This window comes from Hoplias malabaricus, chromosome 10 (genome assembly GCF_029633855.1).
Source record: "Hoplias malabaricus isolate fHopMal1 chromosome 10, fHopMal1.hap1, whole genome shotgun sequence".
Taxonomy (NCBI): domain Eukaryota; kingdom Metazoa; phylum Chordata; class Actinopteri; order Characiformes; family Erythrinidae; genus Hoplias; species Hoplias malabaricus.
The window spans coordinates 5,332,612-5,348,237 of NC_089809.1; the positions used below are offsets into that span (position 1 = coordinate 5,332,612).

General features: G+C 42.5%; 1 protein-coding gene across 1 annotated transcript; it reads left to right on the top strand.

The window, feature by feature from the left end:
* Positions 1 to 669: 669 nt before the first annotated feature.
* foxj2 (forkhead box J2) lies at positions 670 to 15,090 on the top strand. Its single transcript, XM_066682990.1, has 10 exons — positions 670 to 992; positions 4,384 to 4,696; positions 6,031 to 6,105; positions 7,074 to 7,172; positions 7,278 to 7,385; positions 7,638 to 7,791; positions 8,059 to 8,472; positions 9,421 to 9,522; positions 10,751 to 11,080; positions 12,236 to 15,090. Exons 2-10 carry the CDS (start codon positions 4,385 to 4,387, stop codon positions 12,343 to 12,345), a joined length of 1,704 nt encoding a protein of 567 aa, XP_066539087.1. The 5' UTR covers positions 670 to 992; position 4,384; the 3' UTR covers positions 12,346 to 15,090.
* Positions 15,091 to 15,626: the final 536 nt, after the last annotated feature.

Here is a 15,626-nt window from a genome sequence, read left to right on the forward strand (position 1 = left end):
TTAGGGCATCATACGCCTTCAGGAGCTTTGAACAATAACAAATTATCACCCACTCCTAGCTGCTCTGTCATATTCAGCTTCTTATTCTGCAGCTTTGGTTCTAACGTTCCAGGTCCACCTTAAAAGTTACAGTAGTTTCAGGCACCAGAATGTATTTGCTTTAAAATTTAAGGTGGAACTGAACATTTCTCTGCATACAACTAGACGCGTTTAGGCTTGTTATGAAGTAAAGGGTCATAATGCATTGAAATGACATTAAACTCATATTATACAATGGTTATTATAGATTTTAAAGGAGAAAATGCAGACATTTGTGGCTTGCTTTGGGCACTGGGGCAGTCGTCCTTCTAGTGATCTTCTTTACACTGTGAAAATATCCACAATGACCAGGCCAAAAAAACGAGAGGTCTAAAACTGCTCTGAAAAAACCATACGTACGTCCACTAGGATCCAGCAAAGTTCACATGTTTGGGATTCTGAATTAGGGTTAGGCTTTTTGGTGGAATTCCTCTTCAAATAACCTTCATGCACTGGGCTCTAGAGACTTTTGCTGTAGTGCCTCAGCAAAGCTGCCTGAGGGAGGAGAAAAAAGAGAAACTTCCTGAAGGGCTCACAGTGTGGGAGGAGAAATTAAAAAAAAAGAAAAAGAAAGAGAGGGAAACGTCAGACGGAGGAGGGTGGAGACAGTGACATCTGAACAGGGGAAGGGAGGGGAGAGCGAGAGAGAAGGAGGGAGGGGCGAGAAAAAGGAAGAACTTTTCCGATACTTTCCCCCCCCCTCCTTTTTGCTTTTTAAAACAAATAATCACAGAGAAAGTGTAAGGTGTAGGAACAGGAGGAGAACCTTTTGGATCAGAAGAGAAGAAGGGTTAATGAGACGGAGGGAAATGCTGATTGAAAGTTGAAGACAAGGAGGAATATAAACAGCGCAACAGATGACAGCATTAAAAATTGACACTGTGTGAAGCCCGGGGCCTGCTGACAGCAGGAAGGTAGGGGAACTGTTTTTTTGTCCTAATTTTATATACAAACGTGTCTAATTACTCTGTAATACCACATTCAACGTGTTATTGTATGTAATTATGTAGTTATACGCCAGATATATGCTATTACATGAATATAAATTGTTGATACACTTGTGTATATGCTGTAATTTATGCGTAACCAGAGTGTAATTTTGGGAATGGTGTTCTCTCTCTCTCTCTCTAATTACGTCTGATTCTATGTGGAAAGAATGTAATCCATCAAAAGTACCCAACCTCCACTAGAAACAGCGTTAAGCGCCTAAAACGTCTGGTCAAAGCAGGTCTTTTGAGCTTTAGCTCTTCACACAACTGTCTCCTCGTCTGTCAGCGTGGTGCTTATCATGTCCCAGATGCTACTGCATGCATTTGACTCACAAATGACTTGTTATAACTGGTTCATTCTATGTCGTTAGCCCTTCTACGCCGAGCACGGTGCACCCATTGTGGACGCACATGACGCGGCTTGTGTAGCCACCGCTGAAAAGTATCAAATAACATGGAACTCCCTGGAGCAGCTGCAAAGGTCAAAGGTCCCAGCAGTGAGGTGTGAAGGGGTCATTAGGAGCCTCTGGAGCAGTGCAACCACATGATCAATAACTGGGTGTTTATATACACGCGCCAATCAGCCATAACAATAACACCACCTTCTTGTGTCTGCACCCGCTGTCCATTCTGTCAGCTCTACCGACCATTTAATAAAAGCTGATGCTCTGCATACTTTTGTTTTTGCCCCTCTTCACTCTGTTCTTCAATATTCTGGAGTCACTGTTGTGTCAGATACACTCGCGCACACACAAAACCACAACATCGATGTGGCTGAGAATGATCTTCCTGATCTCTGCGGGACTCTTGAGTCTACAGAGTGCTCCTGTGTGGTCAGTGGAGATGAGAGATTTGGGATTTGGCCTTTGATCTTTGTACACAGCCCCATTACAGCACATACAAGGCGCCATAACTTCTGTACAGGCCTCACTTTATGTTTGGTTGTTTTCAAGCGTAATGTTGAGGTCTGTTATTTTGGATGTAGGTTAAGGGCCGGAAAGTGATGGGCTTCCTGGCTCAAAAGTGGTGCTTTCGGCGTGTTAGCTTTTCGCTAACCACTATGAGATGACTCGGATTTAATATGCAGTGCCTTTTAACATGGTAAACAGGTGTGGACTTTAAATTTCACGGTTGTAGGGGGTGCAACAAACAGTAAAACATCTCAAGAGCAGCTCCTGAGTGGGAGGCCATTTTATACATGGGCATAGTGGCGTGATCTCACCTGACAGATTCTTAATGGAAAACCCTCATGGAGATCAACAGAGGACAAACTGGCATTTATTCGTCCAGTGTCTGTAAGCGCTTATCCAGTTCAGGGGCGCGGTGGGTCCGGAGCCTACCCGGAATCACTGGGCGCAGTGACAAAATGGCGGTTTCACTTTATTAAACCGGTACATTAGTACATAAACAATAACTTCAGTAGAAAAACTGTAGAAAATAAACACAGGAGGAAGGTCCTGTGTTCTGGATCAGTGCTTGTTTCTGTTGTTCTCTGATTAGCGGCTAAAGTTCTCAGTTTACCTGCTCTGCTGCGTCTAATACGCAAAGCACCCCTGGCTATGAGAGGCGTTTAGCTCAGACTTGCTGCATACGCCTTATAGTTGGGTCAAGGTCAGATCACATTCTCACCAAAAACAAACTGCACCAGGGTTTAATTAGGAACAAGAGCGAGAACACCTCCTCGGCTGTTTTAGTTCACATCTGAGTGCGATTACTTCTTTCACATCTGCCAAAACAAACCGCATTAAGGGTGACCAAAAAGGGTGAGTTCAATTTAAATGAATCAAAAATGCAACCTGTGGCTACCCATATTTGTGAGCAGAAACTAATATGGCGTCAAAATAGGTTCTAAAGCTCTGAGAACCAAAAAACGCCATCAGAATGTCATTTTATAATTGAGAAAACAATCATTAATATTCAGAGTTATAAAAACAGGTTTGTAAACAGAATATTTCACTGAACAATCCGTTTTTGCTTTCATTCCATCTTTTCTCAGTTGTGCTTCTCTCAGTCTCCCTTTCGCCTCTAGAACTCTCTCACTTTTGACTTTTGACGGTGTTGAGATCTAGACAGTCATTGGCTGCTAAAGTTAAGCCCCGCCCACCCAGCAGATTCTGCACACCCTAACCGTGGGTTTCCTCCGGGTGACTGTGTGTGAGGAGTGTTGTGTGTTCTCTCTGTGTCTGCGTGGGTTTCCTCCGGGTGACTGTCTGTGAGGAGTGTGGTGTGTTCTCCCTGTGTCTGCGTGGGTTTCCTCCGGGTGACTGTCTGTGAGGAGTGTTGTGTGTTCTCTCTGTGTCTGCGTGGGTTTCCTCCGGGTGACTGTCTGTGAGGAGTGTGGTGTGTTCTCTCTGTGTCTGCGTGGGTTTCCTCCGGGTGACTGTCTGTGAGGAGTGTGGTGTGTTCTCCCTGTGTCTGCGTGGGTTTCCTCCGGGTGACTGTCTGTGAGGAGTGTGGTGTGTTCTCCCTGTGTCTGCGTGGGTTTCCTCTGGGTGACTGTTTGTGAGGAGTGTGGTGTGTTCTCCCTTTGTCTGCATGGGTTTCCTCCGGGTGACTGTCTGTGAGGAGTGTGGTGTGTTCTCTCTGTGTCTGTGTGGGTTTCCTCCGGGTGACTGTCTGTGAGGAGTATGGTGTGTTCTCCCTTTGTCTGTGGGTTTCCTCCAGGTGACTGTCTGTGAGGAGTGTGGTGTGTTCTCTCTGTGTCTGTGTGGGTTTCCTCCGGGTGACTGTCTGTGAGGAGTGTGGTGTGTTCTCTCTGTGTCCGCGTGGGTTTCCTCCGGGTGCTCCGGTTTCCTCCCACAGTCTAAAAACACACGTTGGTAGGTGGATTGGCGACTCAAAAGTGTCTGTAGGTGTGAGTGAATGTGTGACTGTGTGTGTTGCCCTGTGAAGGACTGGCGCCCCCTCCAGGGTGTATTCCTGCCTTGCGCCCAATGATTCCAGGTAGGCTCCGGACCCACCGCGACCCTGAACTGGATAAGCGCTTACAGATAATGAATGAATGTATATATATATTTTTTTTTTTTTCCTCAAGAACAACACTGATGTCGATGATGAGATTGTGTTCGTGTTTGTGTATATAGTCTCATCGGAGTTGAAGGCCAACTTGGGGCACTGTCTGAGTGGGGTTGCCCTAAAGCACTCCTGGTGCTGGTCACAAACCTAGAGGGAATAAGGGTAGTGCCAGGAAGAGCGTCCAACATTGAATCCTTGCCATGTAAAGTGTGCAGATTAACAGGTTGGCAGGTGGTCAATTGCTGTGACCCCATGTAGTTTACATAACAGTATTTACATTCCCCTTCTGTCTTTCCTGCAGCATGGCATCTGAACTTAACTCCAGTCTGACCAGTATGGACTGGCTCCCTCAGCTCGGGGTCAGCAGCCTTCGTTCTGGCCGCGAGAGAGGAGAGCGAAAGAGAGACAAAGCGAGAGACACCAGCATCCCTCCGCCTATCCCAGCTGCCTTTCCTTCCAACAGCAACTGTAAAGCAAAACCCCCACACAGCTATGCCACCCTCATCGCCATGGCGATCAGCGCTGCCCCCGAGAAGAAGCTGAGTCTCAATGACATTTACACCTGGATCAGTGACACGTTTCCGTATTACAACAGAGCAGGACGAGGCTGGAAGGTAAAATCAGTTCCCCTCCCGGGTAAGAAAACCGTGCTACAACAGTAAGGGTCCTTGGGAAAGACTCCTAACACTACAACCACCCGACCACTGTAACACTGTTCTGAAGCATTTCATTATCATTGCATGTCACTTTATGGTAAGGGTAAGGGTAAGGATGGACAGCAACGTTGAATATAGCATGACCTTTGAGCCCTCAGATGGCACTGCATAAGAAACTCTCATGCTACAGTGATACATAGAGCCACATGGGCTTGTTGTCACTTAACAGAGTCTGCCACTGCACCAAGAAATGCAACCTATAGCTCTGTGCAGTAACAAAAACCCATACATCAATTTTACATGGAATCACTACAGTGTTCTCTGGGCTTAAATTCATCTCAGATGGCCCAAAGACAGTAGAAATGTGTGCTTTTGTCAGAGGAGTCCATATTTCACCTTGATTTCAATAAAAATAAAAATAAACAAGAAAAAAAACTATAAACAAGATGATGTCTTGTCCTGAGAATTCCATGTTTTTTTCAGCAAGACATTGTCAGGCCTCAATCCTGCTACAGAAACATGGCTTTGTAGAAACATCCTTCTTGTATTAAGCCATTATGAGCAAAAATGTCTCTTGGAAAACATTCAAAATGAGTACCACCGGTTCCCAAATGATTAAAGAGTGTAAATTAATGGAAAGGTGATGTAAGGATATGGTAAACATGCCTCTATCCCAAATATTTTTGCAGTTCTAAACGTGTTTAAATGTCATTTCTGAACGTTTTTATATTTACAAACACAAAATTACGTTTTTCAGTGAAAAATTTGGAAATACTTTTTTTGGAATTTGGAAAAATTCAAGAGAATAAACTAATAATTGCTTCTTGTTTTGCAATGTAATGGGTCTTCAGCTTACACAACTACATATTAAGACAACTGTTGTACTTTTGAAAAGACATTAACCCTGTGTGTACCTATAGAAAACAAAAATGTACCTTTATGGGTCTGGTTTTTCTGAGAGTTTACTACATTTACACAATAAGAATAACCCAGTGTGTATCAGTGTATCAGTCTTAAGCCTTTACAGGAAACACTGTCCACTTGTGTCCTTGCAAACAAGACAAGGTTCATGGAGAGACATGTGTAAACATTGAAATTTAAAGGCCACAGTGTTGCTTCAAAATGTGTTCGAATTCCATGAAAATCTACTCATTCTTTATAAGGTTTCTAATCATCCACAGTGTTGTCACTGGAGTTTTACTAAGAACTGGATTGAGAATAGTCCTCCAAGCCAAAATATCCCACCACTGCACTGGGACTCACAGCAGTTTTTTTGTTTTCTTCTTTTACAGAATTCAATTCGGCACAATCTCTCCCTGAATAAATGCTTCCGGAAAGTTCCACGACCACAAAGTGACCCTGGAAAAGTGAGACCATCCACTTCTACAATCTAATATTTACTGTGTTAGGCTTATTACCTAAAAACTGATCACTGATATTAGATCAATCCACTGAGAAGATAGGTACCAAAACCTGGTGATGTATTTCCATGTGTAATTACTGTACCTTTAACACTGAGAATGGCTCCCATTGTAAAGGCAGCCTGTGCTGAAATACGACTATTTGTTAAGCATGAACGAGTAGAGATATCGCTAAGATCTTATTCTTATGGGGTAATATGCATGAAACACGATCTTATTGTGGGATAGTAGGTCAAGATTATGAGGTAGGATATTGTAAGTCATGATTATGTACTAGTAAGTCTTAACTGCCACATTGGTTCGTGAGGGGTTTTGTGTGTTCTCCCTGGGTCTGCGTGGGTTTCCTCCGGGTGACTGTCTGTGAGGAGTGTGGTGTGTTCTCTCTGTGTCTGCGTGGGTTTCCTCCGGGTGACTGTCTGTGAGGAGTGTGGTGTGTTCTCTCTGTGTCTGCGTGGGTTTCCTCCGGGTGACTGTCTGTGAGGAGTGTGGTGTGTTCTCTCTGTGTCTGCGTGGGTTTCCTCCGGGTGACTGTCTGTGAGGAGTGTGGTGTGTTCTCCCTGTGTCTGCGTGGGTTTCCTCCCTCAGTCCAAAAACACACGTTGGTTGGTGGATTGGCGACTCAAAAGTGACCGTAGGTGTGAGTGAATGTGTGTATGTGTGTGTGTTGCCCTGTGAAGGACTGGCACCCCCTCCAGGGTGTATTCTCGCCTTGCGCCCAATGATTCCAGGTAGGCTCTGGACCCACCGCAACCCTGAACTGGATAAACGCTTACAGACAATGAAAGAATGAATATATATATATATATACACACACACACACATTAACATAAATTATAGGATGTAGTATATATTTGAGTCTTATTTTAAACATATATGGCAAAAGTTTATGATGAAAGTAAACACTTCTCTGTTAGGGTTCCTATTGGACCATGGATGGACCTCCTGACCAACTTCAGCCCAGAGGAGTTAAACGACCCTATTCCACAGAGGAGGAGGAGGAGGAAGAAGAGACGGTAAAATTAAATTTAAATATCAAATTCAATTAATAAGGACCAAACAGAATTTTTATATATATACACACACACACACACGTGTCTTTTTCTTTGCTGTTCATCCAGATTCCTGAAAGCACTCCATCCACTGAGGACGAGACAGCTGTTAATCAAACAGAGCCCCTCCTACTCCCACCAGACATCAAAACAACTCTGTCGCCACCTCCTTGCAAGGTACATTTGATCACAGATGTGGTTTTCTGTACTGAACTGCAGCTATGAAGCTACAATGGTTAGCAATTAATGAAAGCTTATGTTTTACTGACACCTAATGACTTGGATGTATTAATGATTCTGTGGTAAACCAATTTAAACATGGCCGCCCTGTATTAGGAAATGTAATATATGGTCAAAACAATAAATAAATAAATATAGACTTTCATAAATATTCTTTGTTAATTTTTTGCTAATTTGCGCCCCATGTAGCGTCCCCCTGCGCCTTTGCCATCGGTTACAGGCACCTCTCTCCCATTGGCTGATGCCCCTCTCCGTTTCTCCTTCGCGGACCTAAACTTGCCGGACCTCTACACCTCCTTCCAGTCGCTCTGTCGCTCCATGAGAGAGAGAGTCACCTCTCAGTGTGAGTCCCAATGCTTTCGCTCCCCTGCTTTTGGCCAGTTTCCCCCACAGAGCTCTCCTCTGTCACAGAGTTTGTAGACACCAGCTTGGCCAGCTTCTTCTGAAGGGAAGGATATCAAGGGGGAATTTGTTCCACTTCTGTTAGACACTGAATGCACAGGAAAGGGAAGAGCTTTAAGCATTGGTTCTCCTCCAAAAAAGCAGATGTTTCATAACTCCCTAAACCAAACAGGAGAAAGTAACTGATTGTTCTCTCTCTCTCTTTCAGCGGATATGCCCCATGCACTTGGATTACCCCATGACATCACACCCCTCCACACGCCAACTCTACCCCCTCTATCACCTCACCCCTGTCCCAACACTAACATGCACATACACCCAAACCCCCACACAAACCCTAATACACACACATTCTCCAATTCAAACCCACACACACACACATTCCCCAATACAAACCCACACACACACACACTCCCTAATTCAAACCCACACACACACACATTCCCCAATACAAACCCTAATACAAACCCAAACATGCACTCATTCCCCATTACTGGTGCAAACACACACACACATCCAAACCCAAACCCACACTCAGTCCTCAACGTCAACAGCAGCACTTTCACTTCTAACCAGAACTCACAGTCTAACTCTGAGTCAGAGAGGCTGCTACACAACAATGGTAAGTGTACTTTCATTTCCTCATTTCTCCTCTCAAACAGTATTTTTAAATCATCGCTGACACTTTATTGAATCCGAGGGTTTCTTCATTTACATTTTTGCCCACCTTTTTGTTAAATATGAGTGAGTGAGTGAGTGAGTGAGTGAGTGATGGGGTGAATAAATGAGTGAGTGCGCGACGAGCCTTGTCTCTGAAGTGCTTCACATCTAAAAGACAAAGTGATTGACAGTGTTTTGATGTGAATTGTTTCATTGTGGAGACTCAGATGTCATTAGAGTGGCAGAGAATGGAACCAGACGTCTCCATGTCTACGAAGCAAATATAGCATGTAATTGTCTCTCCACAACCACCAGTGAACTATGGGGAATATTGATAATGTAAAAATATCAGGAAATCTGGAAAAATCCATTTCCTTTGGGGACATTTTTTCTTGTATGTACCACTGTTTCCTGCACATACATACGAGCAAAACGTTATGGTCAAAAAACCCGTCATGGACCTTTCAGGCAGAAAACCCAACATGAGCCCATTAGCAGCACAACCAATTTATGTTGTGCTTCGATACTGGTCTCTCTCTTCAGATACCTGTGCTAAAACACTAAGCACCATACTGCCAACACCCATGTGTTTCCCATGTGTGCTTTGTCCTGCTCCCATGCCCCCAGCAAAGCTGCCTCTCTGTCTGAAGCTCAGGTTTGGGTGTGGTCCATGCTTGCAAAGACCAGATTTGGCTGGCAGCATATTCATAGCTGTTTTATTGTTTAACAATGAGGAACATTTAGAGGCAAACAACTGGATCAATTCAGTCCTGCCTCTGTAAGATTATCTAAAATGGAAAACGGTTTAGCAGCAAGAATATTACTGGCTGTTTCTCATGGGTCAAACAGAGCTGGTAACCACACAATGGCTCACGCTCTCTGTGATATCTATTCTGTGTCTTGTTCACAGTGGTTCCTACAGACTGGTTCAGTCACGCTGATTCTCTGAGAGAGAGTTTCAGGATCGCCAGCAGTCTGGACTGGTCCAACATTGATCTCACCAGTTACCCAGGTCAGTACTCGATTGGAGGGCAGCGATAATGTGAGATAAATGCACAGCGTATTTCTTAGAGCCTTTAATGTTTGTGATCAGTATTTCTAGAAGACTGAGGATAAATTTAGACCTGTAACAAATAGAGTCTGTAAACAACAACATTATACAGTGCCATGCCAAAAAACGTACGTAAATTGCAGTATAAATTGAGTTTCTTCACTCCCACTGCCCCCAGTTCTACTGTCGGTCATGGGGATTACACCAGGGACCTTCCAGATCCAAACCCGATCTTCTAATCATTAGGCTACAGCAGCCCCCGTTGCCCCCAGACAGATGGGACATTCCATTTCCAAAGTTGCGTGGGCATTTTATACTCCTCAATCCACAGTGTCAGGATTATACCACAACACCAGACACTGTAACTCACCAGGGCTTGTGAAATTGCTAACTGGACCCCAGAGAACTGGCAACATGAAGAGTGGTCAGGAGAGTCACAGCACCAGTTGTTTCAAGCTGATCGTAGGGTTCATGTGTGGCACAGACCCCATCTTCTGCCACTCTGGTTGGTCTTCTACTGCTATATCCCATGGAAGCTAAAGAGTGCTGCACTGACCTCCAGCATTAAAAGTGAATGTGATTTATTCCACTTATATATCCATTTGCACGGAAAATTATATCTAGATGCTGCCGGTCACATTCATTAAGCACCTTTGGGCAGTCACTGTGCTGTACGCTGTGGGTAGAAATGCCTTCTGTGATGTCTTCCTGGTAAACAAGTGCCTTGTGCTGCATTCTAGTTGAAGATGCAGTTTTCTACAAGCTCATATTAGGGTAATTCAACTGAAACACCCCCACAGGTCGGATTTCTTATTTGGATTACCGGAGTAGCCTCACTGGAGTTCAGAATCCAAGATGGCTGCCTGTGTATCAACAATAGAGTCATACAGTTTATTAGCACTTCTATCTAGTTGTGTCTCATTAGATCAGTCATACACACAGTACTGTCCAACTGCTGTATGTGGACTTGTTTTTATCAACCTATATCGCTAACAATGCTAACCAGGAACAAGCTAATAACGAAAACCTGGGGCATGGGATTTTCTGAATGTTTAACTGGAATGCGGTCAGCTTCCCAGCTACAACGTCTGACTTCCGTGGTGAATGGAACGCATCATTATTATTATTCCATGGGCAGATATTTTGATTCAACATTTAATAATATGTTTTTTTTGGTGCCGAATCTCAGACCTGGTGGAGAGCATGCGGCAGGCGGAGCTCTGTGAATGGTCGCTGGATCCGTCTCTCTTCACCTCGCTCTGTGATTCGCTGAATAGGTTCTTCACTCAGAAGGGGCTCATCAGCTCTTCGTCTCTGAGCCAGTTAGCTCAGCCTCACGGCAACATGCAAACCCCCACCACTGCTCCGACTCTATCCAGTTTAACTCACCCATCTCCATTGAGTTTCCCCCCTCAGCTCGGACACCCCCTCCAGAGCCCCCCGAAAAGCCTGAGCGCTCAGAGCCAGGTTCCTCAGAGAAATGAGGAAAACCAACCGACCACCAGCCAACCTTCCCCCGGTGAGATGATCCTAACCCTAACCCTATCTGTAACAAACAAGCACACACACAAGAAATTGTTAGTTCTGGTAGAGAGGGATGATCAAACTTATATTACAATATAACTGCAAGCAACATGACATCACCATCAAACAAAAACCTCTTGGCTTTGTCAATATTCATATGTTAAACTAACTTTAAAATTTAGTGCAATGAACTGAAGGCAGTGACAGATTCTGTAAATAATGTGTATTGAAATACTGAAAATGTGTAATAAAATCATATAATTGGTATTGAAACATTTTATATTGCGATATACAGGGGTTGGACAATGAAACTGAAACCTGTCATTGTAGTGTGGGAGGTTTCATGGCTAAATTGGAGCAGCCTTGTGACCAATCTTCATTAATCTTCATCTGCATCCAATGGTTCAAACATTGTGTCCTGAAGGCGGTGCTGTGTATCAGGACGACAACGCACCAATACACACAGCAAGACTGGTGAAAGACTGGTTTGATGAACATGAAAGTGAAGTTGAACATCTCCCATGGCCTGCACAGTCACCAGATCTAAATATTATTGAGCCACTTTGGGGTGTTTTGGAGGAGCGAGTCAGGAAACGTTTTCCTCCACCAGCATCACGTAGAGACCTGTCCACTATCCTGCAAGAAGAATGGCTTCAAATCCCTCTGACCACTGTGCAGGACTTGTATATGTCATTCCCAAGACGAACTGACACTGTATTGGCCGCAAACGAAGGCCCTACACCATACTAATAAATTATTGTGGTCTAAAACCAGGTGTTTCATTGTCAAACCCCTGTAGATAAATATTGATGTTGAGTAATTGTCCAGCCCTAGTTCTGGTCTTCCATCTCATCCCTACAAAGTATCAGATGGGGCATGTTTACTCCAGGGAACACTGTTCCACCATTCCACAGCCTACTGCTGATGCTTGGCATTGGACTTTATGGCCTTAAGCTCATGTGCAGCTGCTCTGCAGAATCTAATTTCTTGTCATATATTTCTGTGATGATTATACACTGTGTACAGTTGATCGTTTGGGTCAATGATGAATGCTAAAATTATTATAATCTATAACTAAAAAGATTTACCAAAAGGTTTAGTTTTGCTGTCGGTTTCAAGCCGAGTCTCATGAGTCCTGTGTCCTTTCTAGCTCTTCAAACCCAACCCCTGACGCCTAGCAGCCGTCCCCCGATGAAGCAGCTCCACAGTAACAGCGAAGAGATCCAGGACGATTTTGACTGGGACTCGCTGATTGTGTGAATGGCTCATGAAAGTCCCTTCAGCTGGTGACTTAAAAACTTGAATCTAAAAAGAAAACATTCATTGTTTATTTCATTCTTTCATTTGTCTTCTGTAAATGCTTCGTCCAGATAAAGGGTTGTGGAGGGTCCAGATCGTACCCGGAGTCCCTGGGAGAAACACACTGTACGGGGCGCGGTCCGTCACACCCAAACACACTTACATTCACAACTGTGGACAGTTTCACACACTCGTCCAGTCACTCACAAATGTTGACAGTTACACACACTCACTTAGACACTAAGGTAATTGTCCCAGCTGTGGACAATTTCACAGACTCTCCCAGTCATACATACACACACATCTGTAGACAATTTAGCACTCAAGTCATTCACACACAAAAGTGTTACAGTTTCCCCTCACCCAGTCACAACTGTGGACTATTTCACCCAGCCATTCCTCCTACATGGGTTTCGTGGATTGTGGGATGAACCCGGAGCGCGTGTGCACACACACAAAGCAGTTATATACTTCCATCACATATAATAATCATATTTTACATTTCCATCCTCTGAAACTGAAGCACTAATAAGGTTTTGAAAAGTGTGAAAGAAGATAAATCAGCAAATTCTACATTGTAGTTGTACATTGTGTACATTATTTATCCCTATGCTTTGATCCACTGAGGAAACGCTAGTACTGTAGAACAATTCAGACTATTGCAGAAATATTTATCAAAATAACAGCGTGTTTGGAATGATTAAGATGTGTATATGTGTATATATTTCAGTAAACGCTGTTTTACACACACTTCCTTACCAAAGTTACCGAGTTTACCCCAGAGGCTGCAGCCCACAAGAGCTACAAGCCCACGCAAACCATTCAGAACCCACTGTCTGACACGGCTCACTGCTGTGTTCAGCTACAGCTAAAGTATTTTTATTAAAAAAATAATAATAATGAAATAAAAAATGATGTATTTACTGCAACCTTGAACAAAGTGTTTCACAAAGGACCACAGAATACCTCTCAGGCCAGCAGAAGAGTGTGATGGGTTTGTGATGGCAGTTTGCTCAAAAATGAAAGGAGAAAGGGTAGAATAGTGATTTAATTCATTTGAATTAAAGTGCATTCATTTAATTGTTGTCAAAGTGTAAACAGTATTAATAAATGACCTGAATTATGCTTTACTTTTTTTTGGCCCCTTGTCTTTAGAAAACAAAAGACTTCTCTGAATTTTTTATTATTACCAGGGGTAAATGTTTTATTATCAGGGGTAAATAAGGTTAGGGGATTGGCTCAAGGACCCCACATGGACAGCAAAATCTGCATATACTAAGTCCATGGTATAAAATGGCATTGTATTTGGGTGTAATTTGGACACATCCTCCTGTTTCATGCTCGGTGGACACCAAATTCACGTCTCACATTTTTTTTTTTTTACTTTTTGGTATTTTTTTCCCCCAAATATTTGAATCTGCCGAAGCTGAGCCCGTGCTTGTAAAGCACAGACGGTTATTTAAAAAAAGCCACTTGCAAAAACATTCCACCATTTTTTCTCTCCAGATGTGTGCCTGATTTCTGTTATAAAAACATGCGTGTGTTAGGGCTAAGCTTTTGATAGCTTATGTTTATTGATATGTTGACCATAGTGTGAGGTGTGGAAAGCTGTGTAAATTTTTTTTTTTCACGGAATCATTCCTTAAAAAGACATCTATAAGAACATTCCATTACGACTATGACAACTTTCCAGAGGAAAATTCCATGTTTAATAGGATTTTTCTGTAAGGAATTTCCATAGGAAAGAGAAGGGCTTGCTATAGGCCTGTTCCAACTTAGCAGCTGATTATTGGCTGCTTCAAGACTTATTTAAATTTGTTTAATTCATCAATTTTTTTACGGTCTATATTCCCCTTCCCATTATTCAGAAATGCTGGGGAAGGTTCCTCTGAATAAGAATTTGACAAGAAAAAGTATTTCTACTTGCACTGATTGGCTAAACCTGCACAACTAAAAAAATATATAAAAATACATGGTTTAAATAAAATGCTTTATTATAAATAGAGAATTTATGGAAACACTTTAATGTGGGTCATCCTTCGTAAGATTACACAGCACCTACGTAAACATCGATTAGTCCAATGAATAATGGCCTACAGTAAAGTGTGTTGCTGAATTTATTTACTTCTCAAGGATTAAAAATATCTGTGCTATAAAAGAAAATGGGTTTGAGAGACTTTCCTTTTCATTTTCAGATACGGAGAGTGTTAGTTATATACATTTATTTCTAGTTATCGTTCGCTTTCTATGCTTTGTTTGCCAATAATCATGAACTGAATTGCATTTTTCCTTTTAAATGAGTGCGGGACCCATTTTGACTGAAAAATGTATGTATTCCTTTTAGTTTTGGTTTTGTTGTTTGTTTTTATCATTGATTATAGAATTTCCTGTGCAAATATTCATTAAATTCAATCTGTTGAACATTAGCCAACCCACCAACTTGTCCCCCCCCCAATGTTACTTAAATAAATCAAAAGTAAATGAGAGGCATTTGTTTCTCTTGTTCTCCCTTCACTAAAGGAACAGAAACATGGCCCTGACCCAAGTCTGGCCACAGTCTTAAATGGGGAATTCCACTTATTTCACTGCTGGTTTACATTTTAAAGAGTCTTTTTTTTTTTCACCAAAAATATCCAACAGTACTTTGTTACTGTCCAATGGAAAAACGAGTATCTCCAAATATAGTAGCATTACAGGACAGGGGAAAACCCTCTTAGCTTTCAATGGAAGTGAATGTATAAATATTTTATTCCAACTTTGAACCATTTCTATTGGTCCGTTCATGACATTTTCACACAATCTACTACTCTGGGCTCAGTACTGCAGAAACTGCACTACATTACTACCCCACCCCCTCCATTTCACATTTCATAATGTGAAGAAGAAAATGGCTGACTGTACTTCTAGGTCATGGAGAGTGGGCTGATTTTGGGTGAAATGTTCAGTTCTAAAGAAACTGAAACTGAAATAGTCTGAATTGTTCACAGTGGTGGTGAATGGAACCAGATCTCTCTCTAAAACTCCTCATAGAAAACTATTAAGTGAAATGCTATTAATACGTTAACCGATATATATCTTATCGCTAATGTAAAGATGCGTGTAAGTTTCTCCACAGGCAGTCGCATCTCAACAAACGAATTTTCAAAACATCAATTTCTGATTGAACAGAATTGTCCAGAAACAAAAAGCCATGTACAAAATGTTGTGATTTTTTTTTTTATTTCATAAATTTCTTTTTTTGC